This window comes from Mandrillus leucophaeus, unplaced genomic scaffold (genome assembly GCF_000951045.1).
Source record: "Mandrillus leucophaeus isolate KB7577 unplaced genomic scaffold, Mleu.le_1.0 Scaffold354, whole genome shotgun sequence".
NCBI classification, from domain to species: Eukaryota; Metazoa; Chordata; class Mammalia; order Primates; family Cercopithecidae; genus Mandrillus; species Mandrillus leucophaeus.
In genome coordinates this window covers 1,748,728-1,763,444 of record NW_012103743.1, presented here as the reverse complement: position 1 = coordinate 1,763,444, position 14,717 = coordinate 1,748,728, and the positions used below count along the sequence as shown (strand labels likewise).

The window sequence follows — 14,717 nt, the reverse complement described above, 5'->3', positions numbered from 1 at the left end:
ATTAGATTCTGAAAAGGATGGGAATGTGGCTGGAGAAAATTCCACAACCCATGCTGATCAGTCCCACTTTAAATTCATGACTAGGAACTTCAAGTGAACCCTTAATATGAAGAAGCAAATATATTACAAGTCCTTAGTTGGTTCAGCCTCCCTCTCTTTTAGATAACTATCTCACCCTTCTTTCCTCCTGTCATGCCTCCAATTGCTCCTCCCTATCCCCCATCTCAGGTGATGATCTTGCGTCTTACTTCTCTGAGAAAGGGACTTCTACAGACTCTCACCACATCTAACCCTTGCCAGCGTCTGCTGCATGTGCTCAGCTTCTCTGCCTACAACCATGGGTCATGGATCAGGGATCAGTATGCTGCTGCTGCCCAAGGGCTAAATCCAGCCTGCCTAGTCCATGCTCATTCTTTTCTGCATTATCTATGGTTGCATTTGTGCTACAATGAGAAAGTTGAGAAGTTGCAATAGAGACTGTATGGCCCACAATGCCTAAAATATTTACAGATATTTTAATGCATGGCTCTTTACAGAAGTTTGCTGACTCCTGGCATAGGCGAGCTAGTCATGTACTTATTTAAAGCCAGGTCCTCCACTTGTGCTCCAGATCGCATCCACTCTTACATCTTCAAGGATATTACTATAGTAATTCTCCTTTGTCTCTCCTGCATCGTCAATTATTTACTCTTTACTGAGTCATTCCCTTTAGAACACAATGTGTTATTTCTTCCATCTTAAACTTTCCTTCACCCTACTTCCCTCAATCCATTTCTTTGCTCCTTGAATGAGCTGTCCATACTCCCTGTCTCCAAATCCTCTCCTCCTATTTACTCTTAAACTCACTCTATTCAGGCTATTCTTCCTACTGCTTCACCCAACCTGCCCTGTCAAAATCACCAATTTAGCAAACCCAATAGCCAAGTCTTTATCTTACTACTCTCTGTAGCATTTGATACAGTTCAACACTCTTCCTCCCAGAACCTCTTTCTTTTGTTTGGCTTGTAGGGGACCTCATCTCTTGTTTTTTCTCTTAATTCAATGGATCCTCTATCTCTTTTCTCTAATAATTTCATGTTGGAATGCTCAAAAGGTCTATCCTTGGTCTTCTTTTTTTCCCCTCCTCTGTCTGTATTCACATCCTTAGTGATCTTAACTAGTCTAATGATTTTAGTATGCTGATGACTCTCATATTTATATTTTTCAGCCCAGAGCTCTCTCTTGAACTCCAGAACTATATGACCCATTGCCTTCCAGACCCCTTCACTTGGATGTTTAATAGATTTCTTCTAAGACTCAACATATCCAAAACTGAACAGATTCCTAACTCCTCACAACCTGCTCCATCTACAGCCTTCCTAATCTTAGGCAACTCCATCTTTCCAGTTGTTCAGGCCAAAAATTTTAGCATCATCCTTGACATTTCTCTTTCTCTCACACTTATTTCCACTCTACCAGGGAATTCAGTCAAACCTACAATATTAGCCCCTTCAATTAAGCCTACTATATTAGTCCCTTTTGTATTGCTATTAAGGAATACCTGAGGCTGCATAATTTATAAAGAAAGAGGTTTATTTGGTGCATGGTTCTGCAGGCTGTACAAGAAGCATGGTGTCAGCATCTGCTTTAGGTGAGGCCTCAGGAAGCTTACAATCATGGTGGAAGGGAAAAAAGAGCCTAAGTAGAACCTGGTGAGAGAGGTAGCAACCAGCAAGAAGGAGGTGCCAGGCTCATTATAACAATCAGATCTCATGGTAACTAACAGAGTGAGAACTCTCATTACCATGGGAGGGCACCAAGCCATTCACGAGGGATCCACTCCCATGGCCCAAACATCTTCTACCCCACCTCACTTCTGACAATGGGGATCACATTTCAACATGAGATTTTGGGGGACAAATATCCAAACTATATCATTTACTTTTAAAATATATCCAGAATTCAACCACTTTTCAATACCTCCACTGCTACCACTCTGGTCTGAGGCACCATCATCCCTCACCTAGTTTATTACATTAGCCTCCTATCCGTTGTCTTTATCCTTGCCTTACTTTCAACACAGCAGTTACAGTAGTCCTTTAAAAGGCAAGACAGACCATGTCACTCTTCTGTTCAAAGCCTTGCAATGGCTCCTGTTTCCTTCCAAGTAAAGCCAAAGCCTCTTCCATTGACTTCATAATCTATACCTGCCACTCCCGCTTCCTTGCTTTCCCTGTGACACACCAGCATGCTCCTGCCTTAGGCCGGACACCATGTACCAAGAGTGCCAGGAACACTCTCCCCCTGGCTAGTTATGTGGCTCACTCTTTCACATCCTTCAAGTCTTTGCTCAAATTTCACCTTCTCATTGAAGCCCACCCTGACCTGGCCACCCTATTTAGAACTGCAACCCCTCCCCTGACCATTACCAGTCTCCCTTAGTCTGCTTTACTTTTATTTTTTTCCCATTGCTCTTATCACTTTCTGAGATCCAAGATTAATTCCTTAATTATTCTCTTTATTTTTTATTACATATCTCTCCCAGTTGGAATCTATGTTCCACAACGGCAGGAATCTTGGCACCAAGCACCTAGAATTGGGCCTAGCCTACAGTTACCAATCAATACATGTTTGTTGGATGTTGCTGAATACATTAGTATCACAGGGTCTGGAAAGAAAGATGGAATATGACTTTGGTCCAGAATCTCTCACTGAGAAATATGGAGCGAGGCTGCTTGCCTCAACCTTGGCTCATAGTCACCTCCACGTATTTTCTTAAGACAGAGTATTTAAACTTCAATTATTTGCAAGCCAACTGCATGATTTTTGCCCTAAGAATAATCTTACCTTTATTTACTCAATACTTTTTCTTAAATAGACTTACTTCTTGGGAAATAAATTTATTTTGGAAGAAAATGTTATATCATGGCTTTGATGTGCTAGTTTTTAAAAATACATGTTAAAATAAACATATAGCTACTAAAATGAACAATGTGCATCACATCACCTGAGAACATCTCGCTTACCCCTGGGAAAACCTGCCTTAAGCATTCCCCCTTAACCAGAAAGGCCCTCCTACACCTCCTACCTACCCAAATCCCACTGTCCTTCTCCAGGAAGCCTTGGCAGTTCTTCCAGCTTACTTCTCTGAGCTCTCTCCATACTCACAGACGAAATATGTAAGCCCAGGCTGGGCACAGTGGCTCACGCCTGTAATCCCAGCACTTTGGGAGGCCAAGGGAGGTAGATCACCTGAGGTCAGGCGTTTGAGACCAGCCTGACCAACATGGAAACCCCATCTGTACTAAATACAAAAAATTAGCTGGGTGTGGTGGCACATGTCTGTAATCCCAGCTACTCAGAAGGCTGAGGCAGGAGAATCGCTTGAACCCAGGAGGCGGAGATTGCAGTGAGCCGAGACTGTGCCATTGCACTCTGGCCTGGGCAACAAGAGCAAAACTCTGTCTAAAAGAAAGAAAGAAGGAAAGAAAGAGAGAAAGAAAGAGAGAAAGAAAGAAAGAAAGGAAGGAAGGAAGGAAGGAAGGAAGGAAGGCAGGCAGGCAGGCAGGCAGACATAAAAGCCCAGTATTTGGATGCTTATATGCCATTTGGTTTTTTCTGTTTCACATCATAAGATTATAGAACATCTTCTTAGCTATATATAAAAGAGACATTAGAGTGTCCAATTCCCTTATTTTATAGGCTATCAAAGAGATTAAGAGGCTTGTCCCAAATCACTGCCAATTAGGGCCAAAGCCAAGACTAGAACTTGGGTCTTCTGATTCTCTACACTGTGGGGGAATCCACCAACACTTATCGAGTCCCTATGATGTGCCTGACATTGTGCCAACTACAGGAGATACTGGCGAATAGAACAGACTCAGACCTTATGTGGAGCTTTTGGTGTGGTCACGCTAAACAAATAATTCCATCTGATTAAGTAAATCATTGCAAGAGCGCAAGTGCCTTGGAGGAGAAGTGCAGTTTTGGATAATGGGCCCAGCCTGGTTTGGAGGGTCACAAAAGCCTCACTGAGAAAGTATGTTCAAATGCACAGGAGTTAGCTGAAGAGGAGCTGGCGGATATTTTAAATGGTGCCAGGCTAATTCACAAAAGCTGCTTTGATATTTGACAGCTGCATTGTGGGTTAATTAGGCCACTGTGGCCCGCCCTATTTGCCAAAGTGCTCAGGGAAAAGGCAGGCAGACTCCTGTGCCTCCGAAGCAGCACCGGTGGTTCCCTCCTCCAGGCAAGGAGGTGACAGGAGACACCAAGAGGCCTGCTCTGGAGAAGGTCTCCTCTCCCCTCACTGACAGGGAGTGTGGCCATCTTGAACATGACACATTGGTTGTTTTTGCCAAGGGAGTGCCTACAATGTGAGCTTTGACATTAGAGAAAAATAAGTCCTTAGTCCCTGGAAGTGGAAAATCTTAGTGTCATTTACAAAGGCACACTACAAGGCCTTGTGTAGTTTCACCTAACTAGTACAAAGCAGACTCTTCAAAAGGAGCTGCATTCCAGTCTCTGTTAATTACCATTACATCCGGAGGTCATCTTCATGTTTCCTGTGGTAGTTCAGTGGTCCTGATTAACCTGTGTCTAAGAAACTTCTATTATATCTCACCTTACTGTTAGAAAATTCACCCCAATAAGCAATATGTAGTGACGTGGAACAGAGATGTATTTAGACTGAGATAGTCTTGGGGTGTGATTTCCAATTCTTTGCTAGGATGGGAAAACTGCTTTACTTTTCTGAACCTCAATTTTCTTTTTTTTTTCCTTTTTTCTTTTTTGAGATGGAGTCTCGCTCTGTCACCCAGGCTGGAATGTAGTAGCACGATCTTGGCTCACTGCAATGTCCACCTCTTGGGTTCAAGTGATCCTTCTGCCTCAACCTACTGAGTACCTGGGATTACAGGCTTGCTAAATTAACCTGGCTAATTTTTATATTTTTAGCAGAATTTTATATTTTTAGTTTCACTATGTTGGCCAGGCTGGTCTCGAACTCCTGACCTCCAAGTGATCTGCCCGCCTCAGCCTCCCAAAGTGCTGGGATTACAGGCTTGAGCCACCACACCAAGACTGAATCTCAATTTTCTTATCTGTAAGATGGGGATGATAATGATAATAACAATAATTTCTGAATCTTGTGAGAGTCTTGAGACATTAAATGGGAATATATGTGAGAGCTTTTTAATATGATCTGAAGTGCTGCAAAATGTCACTTAAAAATTAACTTTTTGTTATGAATCCTCTTTTATAAAGCTCAAACTGAGGCTCAAAGAGAGACGTGGTTAGGGCTGGAAAAAGGTCTTCTGATTGGCCACTCAGTTCCTTTTCACCAGGTTGCTGCACTGGGCCTGTCTTTTAGTAAAGCAATTGTTGGTGAGAACAAGTTCCTGGGGCAAATGAACATGTGCTGGAAGGGAGGGAAAGAGAGTAGAGGCTCTCCCTTCAAGGGTATGGAGAGGGCAATGGAAGGGGAGGGGACAGAGACAAACTTGCCTACCTTCTCAGTGTGCTGAGGGCTCTGAGGCTAAGCCTGCTCCAGGTTAAGGTTCTCTACTGCTGACTTTCTCCGTCTCTCTCAATTTGCCTGTGTGGTTGAAGCTGATCTAGCATAAAATAACAGGCTTTTTAGCACAGTTTGAAAGCAAACTCAGGCTTTAATGATCAGTTTCCTGTCCCCTGGTATTTTCTTTCAAGCAAAGGCCATGTTTTTGTAATACTCCATTTCAATGGACTGTTCTTTCGGCTCCAGCAAACATTCCTAAGTGGTAGGTTTGAGGAGGTGTTCTAATTTATTGTTTCCGGTGTCCAATAACCTTGGAGGAGTATCTGTCTTCATGCCCTCCAAGGCCATGTTATTTCAGAAAGTTACAGCGTTTAAAATCATTCTCTAATAAAAGCAAGTGCCACTAATTCTAAGTAAAGTGAGCTTTACAAATAAGACCAGCTGTGAATGTTTAAAGAAAAAAAAAACGAGAAAAAAAAACAAACTTCAACAACAGGAGTCCATAAGTGCAAACTGTATGCAGCTGAACTTCAGGAATTTTAGCATCCATTTAAAAAGATGTCTTCAGCAAATTCATCTAAATTAGCTAAAAATGCTTGACACGATGAACATGTTGTGTCTCTAGGCCAGTATTCAATCCAGGTCAAGGAATCTAAAGGGTAGATGTACCTACCAAGAAACAAAGCGTTTGTGAGGTGGCCAGTACAGAAAAGCCGGATTTGATTTCTTTTATAAGAGCCCAGCTGTGGTCAGGTCCCTAGGGATCAGGTTGTCCACCAAACTCTTCTGTACCAGCCTCTCCTGGAGGGGTTCACAAACCCTTAAGGAAACATGAAGCTGCCTGGGGTTCCCATATTAAAGGCAGAAATGGCATCTATTTCAATGACTAGCTTCTAAAAGCAGAGAATACAATGCTTATTTACACATTTTCCTCTTTACAAACCACAGTCTGAGAACCTATCAAGGGAGCTGGTGTGGTGGTTAGGGGAGGTCCGGTGAGTACTTTCAGATTCATCATCAGGTCCAGATACTCAGATGGTTAATCAGGCAGCTAAGCCCTCAGCTGCCACGATGGTTTTAAATCATTCTCTGTTTGACACTCATATTATTTCACTGATGTTCAAAATGGCTTGTTGGTTAAGAGCAGGGCCATAAGAAACACGTAGTGTATTTAAGAATAAATCATACTCAGTTTTGGAGGGAAGATCAGTGACTGAAAAATATTGGTGACTTACCTGAAAGTGAAATTGTATTTTATCTGGAGAGCTTCTTTCCCCATAATTAAGTACTGTCTTCCTTTCACCAGCTCAGCGTTAGTGCAGGTTACCTTTTTAATGAAGGTGATTTCAGAGTCTTTCTCAGCAACAGCTTCCCCTGAGAGACATGCAAGTCAAGTAAGGTTAAAACATTCATATTTTAATGTCACAATGATAAACTCTCGAGCTTTCTGGTTCCTCGTGGCTACTGAGAGGTTCTTGGCTAGTGGAGAGCAGTGATATCCATGTGGTTAAGGCTTCAGTCTCTGGAGCCAGACTGTCTGGGTTAAACTCTAAGCATGTGCTTCCTGGCTATGTGACTCTGGGAGAATGATTTATGTTATCTGTATAAGGCCTTAGACCCTCATCTGAAGACTGGGCATGATAATAAAACCTACCTTGTAGAACCATTGTGAAATTAAATGGGTTAATATATAAAAAGTGCCTGGAACATAGTAGGAGCTATGTAAGTACTTATTATTACTCTTCTAGAACCAGAATTAAAAGAAGGCTCTCTATAGTTGAACAATATTAATCTCCACATTATATAGTAAAATATAAAATTATTTGGTAGTTGGCAACTGTCAATTTTGTAGAAAAGTACAAAATGTGAAAGACTTGGAAAATTTCAAAGATAATAATTTTGGGATTCCCAAAGAACTCACAAGTAGCCCATTCCCCTATCTGGAATGCATTCCTCCCCATGTTGGCCTATTGAATTTCATTTATCTTAAAAGTCTCCTTCAATTCTCACAGTATCCAGTAAAATATTCCTGGATGCTCTTTGTTTTAAATATATGTCTGTCTCCTCCTTACCTCTTTTACACTTGAATTTCTATCACAATGTTTTGTCCCACATCTGTCCTTCTAGCTAGACTAGAAACTTCTTAAGGTATGGACTGTGTCTGATTTATCGCTATATATCCAGAGCTGATATTTAACTATTAAGCTCTGGCAGAGTCATCTTAATTGTTAAGTCCTGAAAAACTTCTGAACCAATTGGCAAATAGTGTATAATAGAAATTGTGTAAATGGTAACCTTTCATTAGTAATATAAATTTCGGTGTACACTCATTAGTTCAAGCTGATATCTTAGGCTGCCCTGATGGTGTAGATTCCTATTATGTCAATATCTGAGCAGCATTACCAGTACTATCTGCCATTTCAGCGCCTGTCATAGTAAGCAGTGTGGCTGTATAGGGCCTTATTTTTTAAACTTCTCATCATGGAAAATTTAAAGTATATTCAGAAGAGAGAAGAGGCATCTACCCTGGGCTTCAACAATAACTTTTATTCTTCTGTATCCTCACCTATTATAAGCACTCTGTCCTTTGGAGAAATACCAATTTATCATTATCCTCAAACTACAGTTTGCCCTTGATTCTAAATGGTTTATTGTCACTGTCCCGCAATTCTTCTGTAAGTAGTGTGTGGTATTTTTATATTTATAAAAATTCAAAATTTATAAGTGTTAAAAATGAACCCAGAATGAGGAGATGAAGTATGCAAATGTTTCTTAACATTTCCTTTTAAATATCATAAAATGCATCTTTGGATCTACAGGAGAACAAAGAAGAAATGATACTAATAAAAAAAAACTGTAGCTTGGGAATCATCCGATGCTATGAAAAATTCAGAACCGTCTAAAATGTCTTTTGGTACTATGCAAGAATCAGTATCAAATAAAACAAATAATTTGTATTTCTGGAATGAAAAGCACTTTGTTATTTCAGTAAAAGGAGAATGGCTTATTATTGCTTGTAATATGAATATTGGATGAAAATGGTGCTCAAAAGTTGGATTGTAGAAAGATCAAAGTTCTAAACACTTATTTCATTAGAATGGCAACTAGCCTGCAAATTAAAAAATTATGACCATCAATGAAGAAAAAAATAAAATAACATCACAAATAAGTTTCATACAATGAAAATTTCAAAATAGCAAAAATTTAAAAAATTATCAAAGTGTTGATAAAGCAAATACAAAATTGAAAAATATTACTAGGATTTTAAAATTCTAGGGTATGGTTAGTAATAATCAAGCTGGGAGGCTGAGGAGAGAGGATCCCTTGAGCCTAGGAGTTTCAGACCAGCCTGAACAACATAGTGGGACCCCGTCTCAGAAGAAAAGAAATCAAGCATTTTAGGACTTAAAATATTTGATAGAATTTCAAAAGAGAAAAATATTTAGTATAAACACATTATTGCAATTTAGCTTTATAGTCCTACTTATTGCAAAATTTATATCAGTTGAAATGAGGCCAGGTGTGATGGCTCACACATGTAATCTCGGCATTTCAGGAGTCTGAGGCGAGTGGATTACTTGAGCCCAGGAGTTCAAGACCAGCCTGGCCAACATGTAAGACCCCATCTCCACAAAAATACAAAAATAAGTCAGGTGTGGTGGTGCATGTCTGTAATCCCAGCTACTCAGGAAGCTGAGGCAGGAGAATCACTTGAACCTGGGAAGCAGAGGTTGCAGTGAGCCAAGATCGTGCCACTGCACTCCAGCCTGGGTGACAGAGTGAAACTTCATCTCAAAAAAAAAAAGTAATCCCATTCACAATAGCCACACACACACAAAAATGCCTAGGAATACAGCTAACTAGGGAGATGAATGATCTCTACAACGAGAATTACAAAACACTGCTCAAAGAAATCAGAGGTGACACAAAGAAATCAGAGATGACACAAACAAATGGAAAAACATTCCATGCTTCATGGATAGGAAGAATTAATATTGTTAAAATGGCCATACTGCCAAAAGCAATTTACAGATTTAATGCTATTCCTATCAAAATACCAATGTCATTTTTCTATTTTTCATAAAATTGGGAAAAAAATTTTAATATTCATATGGAACAAAGAAAGAACTTGAATAGCCAAATGAATTCTAAGTAAAAGAACAAAGCTGGAGGCCTCCTACTACCTGACTTCTAACTATATTACAAGGCTACAGTAACCAAAGCAGCATGTTACTGATACCAAAAAAGACACGTAGGCCAATGGAACAGGTTAGAGAACCCAGAAATAAAGCCACACACCTACAACCATCTGATCTTCAACAAAATCAATAAAAACAAGCAATGGGGGAAGGACTCCCTAGTCAATAAATGGTGCTGGGATAACTGGCTAGCCACATGCCAAAGAATGAAACTGGACCCCTTCCTTTCATCATATGTAAAAATCAACTCAAGATGGATTAAAGACTTAAATCTAAAACTTAAAACTATAAAAATCCTAGAAAAAAATCCAGGAAATACCATTCCGTAAATAGGCACTGGCAAAGATTTCATGACAAAGACTCCAAATGTAATTGCAACAGAAACAAAAATTGACAAATGGGACCTAATTAAGGAGCTGCTTCTGCACAGCAAAATAAACTATTAACAGAGTAAACAGACAATGTCCAGAGTGGGAGAACATGTTTTGCAAACTATGCATCTGATAAATTTTTAATATCCAGAATCTATAAGGAACTTAAATCAACAAGCAAAAAACAAGCCTATTAAAACAATGGGCAAAGGACATGAATAGACACTTCTCAAAAGAAGCCATACACGTAGCCAACAAGCACATGAAAAAATGCTCAACATCACTAATCACTAGAGAATTGCAAATCGAAACTACAAAATGCCATCTCACACCCAGTCAGAATGGCTATAATTAAAGAGTCAAAAAATAACAGATACTGGCAGGGTTGCAGAGAAAAGGGAATGCTTATATACCACTGGTGGGAATGTAAATTAGTTCAGCCACTGTGGAAAGCAGTTTGGAAATTTCTCAAAGAATTTAAAACAGAATTACCATTTGATCCATCAATTCCATTATTGGGCATATACTCAAAGGAATAGAAATCATTTCTCCATGAAGACACATGCACATATATGTTCATCACAGCACTATTCATAATGGAAAAGACATGAAATCAACCTAAATGTCCATCAGTGGTGGACTGGATAAAGGAAATGTGGGACATAGACACCATGGAATACTACGCAGCCATCAAAAGGATGAAATCATGTTCTTTCCAGCATCATGGATGCAGAGCCAGAGGCCATTAACCTAAGTGAATTAACACAGTAACAGAAAATCAAATATCACATATTTTCACTTATAAGTGGGAACTAAACACTGAGTACACATGGACACAAAGAAGGGAACACTAGACAGCAGAGCCTACTTGAGGGTAGAGGGTGGGAAGAGGGTGAGGACTGAAAAATTATCTATTGAGTACTATGCTTATTACTTGGGTGACAAAATAATCTATATACCAAACCCCTATGACATGCAATTTACCCATGTAGCAAACTTGCACATGTATCCCCTGAACCTAAAATAAAAGTTGGAAAGAAAAAGAAATTGGACAATTACACAATTAAAAAAACCATTTTGCTGAAGTTTGAGAAAAATGAATTCAGTGAGAAATGTTTATATGAACATCTTTAAGAAATGTTTCTCCCCAAGTAGAATATAAGCTTTAAAAAGGCAGGAGCTCTGTCTTATTTGCGTTGTATCTTCTGCATCTAATACAATGCCTGGCACATAGTCAGTACTAAATAGTTGTTGAATGAAAGAACGAATGAATGAATGAATTCTCACCAGTTTTGTAGATATCCAGAAGGGTTGCCTTGTACTTGACAAAAACATTTTCTGTAGTGATGGATGTGATGCTAACTTTATAAGCTGGTAAAAGACAAACAAAAATGAAACAATTCAGTCTTAATACTATTAATGCTATGTCCAGTAGAAGCCAGAATTTGTCAAACACGAGAAATGAAGCATGGCGAACTATTATAGTTCTTATTTCCTCCAAGAAGCCTTCCCCAGTCCCCTCAGTCTGATTCAATCTCTCAATCTATTAGAATCATTAGCCCTGGCCAATGTTATAGAACAGGCTGATTAGAACAAGAGACATATTTAATAAAATAACAGAAGCACATACAACAAACAAACAAGATAAACCTTTGTTAGATGTTAAGTTCAGAGGCCGATCCTGTAAGATGAGTGGAGTCATGCCTATGGGCATCTTTTGAAAAGCCCCTTCATTCTCTTCTCCATGGCCCCAGAGGAAGCCTTATCTCTCATTCAGGTCAACCATGTGAGCTTTCTTGGTTCCTTGCTTTGCTTCCTCCTATAGTTCCACTGGCTTTAATCTTTGGTTTTGAGGATGATTCTGTTGTCTCACTCACCCTTGCTTGGCAACTACCCAACATGAGCTGCCCACAGTCCTGTTTTCTCTTCATTCAGACATCAATGTTTGATGCACAATGTGCTTGACCTCAGGTCTGGAAAGACCAGCTTGAAGGGACCCATTCTTTCTATGTGGCCTCAGGAGAGGTTTATTTTATTTTTGCTTTTGATCTTTCCATTTTTTGTTTTGAAATGAGTGACCTAAAAGATTTGTTCATTCTAGATATCCCTCAAGTCTTTAAGTCTATCCCAGTTATAGATTGACAGATCGAGAGATAGATAGGTGAACTCATCATGGCAGAACCAGGGGCTATGTAAATTAGTGGCTTAAAATGCATGAAAAATGTTTTGAATTTCAGATCCATAGTCTTTATAATGGACATGGGCAATGTACTTACTATGTGGGCCTGAGTAGAGAGACAGAACTACTTAATTTTGTTTCTATTCTGTTATTCCAGTAATAGCATGTAGTCCAGAAAAAGCCAGCTAAGTGTTTTCTTGAACCAACACAATAAACCCAAATTGCATTTATTTTCTGTGTTAAAATAGATTTCTGATATTTTAGATTTAAAATAGTTCTAAAATGGAGGGAAGAAATAATTTAGTGGAATTTTTGTTTGTTAAAACACTATAGTATTCTCAAGTCTTCATGTATTTAACAAACTGCATTGGGTCTACACTGAGTCAGGCAGCTTTTTAGCTTTTTTTTTTTTTTTTTTAAATCAAGATAAATTCAAAGGAAAGAAATGTTATTAACCATACAAAACTCATTCTGTTGCCTGAATTACTATTAAGAGAATTCAGTAGACTTCAATGGAAAAAATACTGGAGATCAGGATGCATCTCAATTCTATCACTTGGTTTCTGCATGACCTTGAGCAAATTATTTAATCTCCTTGAGCCTCAGTTTCTTCACTGGCAAATAGTGATAATCCTCTGTTACTTTTTTTTTTTTTTGACAGGGTTTCACTCTGTCACTCAGTCTGGAGTGCAATGGCTCACTGCAATCTCCCCACCTCCCAGGATCAAGTGATCCTCCTACCTCAGCCTCCCAAGTAACTAGGACTACAGGCACCAGCCATCAATGCACATCTAATTTTTGTATTTTTTGAAGAGACAGGGTTTTTCCATGTTGCCCAGGCTGGTCTAGAACCCGTGAGCTCAAAGTGATCTGCCCGCCTCAGCCTCCCAAAGTGCTGGGACTACAGGCGTGAGCCACCGCGCCCAGCCCTCATAAAGTTCTTATGAGACCCTTTCCATAAGAATGAGAACCCTTTCCATTGCAATGAGAAACTGTCTATGAAAGCTGCTGCTAAACACAAAGTACCAAATTGGCTGTACTTATTTTTAAAATTTATAAATAACACCCTTCCAATTTCTTTCTTTTATTTTCTTTCTTCTTTTTTTTCTTTTTTTGTTTTTTTTTGAGACAGAGTCTCGCTGTGTTGCCCAGTTTGGAATGCAGTGGCACGATCTTGGCTCACTGCAACCTCCTTCTCCTGGGTTCAAGCGATTCTCCTGCCTCACCCTCCTGAGTAGCTGGGATTACAGGCACGCACCAATATACTTGGCTAATTTTTGTGTTTTTAGTAGAGACAGGGTTTTGCCATGTTCGCCCCAGGCTGGTCTTGAACTCCTGACCTCAGGTGATTCACCCACCTCGGCCTCCCAAAGTGCTGGTATTACAGGCATGAGCCACCGCGCCCGGCTCCACCCTTCCAATTTCAAAATGAAAAAATGATTTGAGATAGTGTACGATATGCTGTCTCTCTCCAAAAAATGCCAGCAGTAAACATCAAAAACTGAATAGAAAACAAAGGAGCTAATTTTATCAGGAACTGAGACAAGGTTGCAACTGAACTTGAACACTAATTTAGCTCTGAGCTCTGGACAACTAGAAGGATTGAGATTCGCTTTTTGAAATGGAGAATGTCTCAAACATGGATTGCAATTCTGAATATATTAAAAATTATTTGGTATTTATATTTTTACACTGAAGAGATTTTTTAAAAACCAACTCCCCTAAACCACCTTTGCCTCTGCCTCTCGTCTATCAATTGGAAGAGTACGGAACTGAAATCTTATACCTCTGTGGCTTCTCAAAAGTTCCCTTTGACTATGTTTTAGTGCCCGTAATTGAAAAAGATCTATTAGAGGAAAGTGTCTTGGCTGGGTATACATGTCACTTCTATTATTTATAATGAAAATCACATTTCTTTGCTGGGGAATAAAAAACTTTTCATGTTAGGGCTAAAAATCAATGGCATTTTCCTTCAGGGGATCACATGGAATGTTGTATCCATATAATCACTATGTAAAGTTTTTGATCTTTCTAACTGAACACGTTTTCATAAAATTTCATGCTTAAAGGAGCTATATTGAACTTTTGAACTCACCATATGCAATCTCTGGGTTACATGCTGTTTGTTTTCTAGTCTCTGCAGAGATTGTCAGATCCAATTCTTTCTGCATTTGCCCACAATCAGCTGGATTTTGTGAAAATTGGTAAAACGAAGGTTAATGTAAAGAAGTAGACACTTTCCAGGAGTAAACACAGTTTCTCATGAACCCAGAGACAACCCAATAAAACCTTACAAATCTCAGATTTCTAAGACCTGCCCATTTTCTTTTCTTTCATAAAGCGAAACATTACATAAAGCAAAAACAAAACAAACAAAAAACAAAATCTTGAGCATAAGTCACAAGCTTGTTGAACCCATGGCCCGAGGGCTGCACACAGCCCAGGACAGCTTTGAATGTGGCACAACACAAATT

General features: G+C 39.4%; 1 protein-coding gene across 1 annotated transcript in view; it reads right to left on the bottom strand.

Moving 5' to 3' along the window:
* Positions 1–5,625: 5,625 nt before the first annotated feature.
* The window catches only part of C5 (complement component 5), a 98,980-nt gene continuing 89,888 nt past the window's right edge, over positions 5,626–14,717 (bottom strand). Inside the window, exons 38-41 of the mRNA XM_011989505.1 lie at positions 14,339–14,428; positions 11,352–11,435; positions 6,730–6,868; positions 5,626–6,163 (exon numbers count right to left, since the gene is read on the bottom strand). Of these exons, the coding sequence (XP_011844895.1) occupies positions 6,034–6,163; positions 6,730–6,868; positions 11,352–11,435; positions 14,339–14,428 (443 nt within the window). The 3' untranslated portion in view covers positions 5,626–6,033. The remainder of the gene's footprint in view (positions 6,164–6,729; positions 6,869–11,351; positions 11,436–14,338; positions 14,429–14,717) is intronic.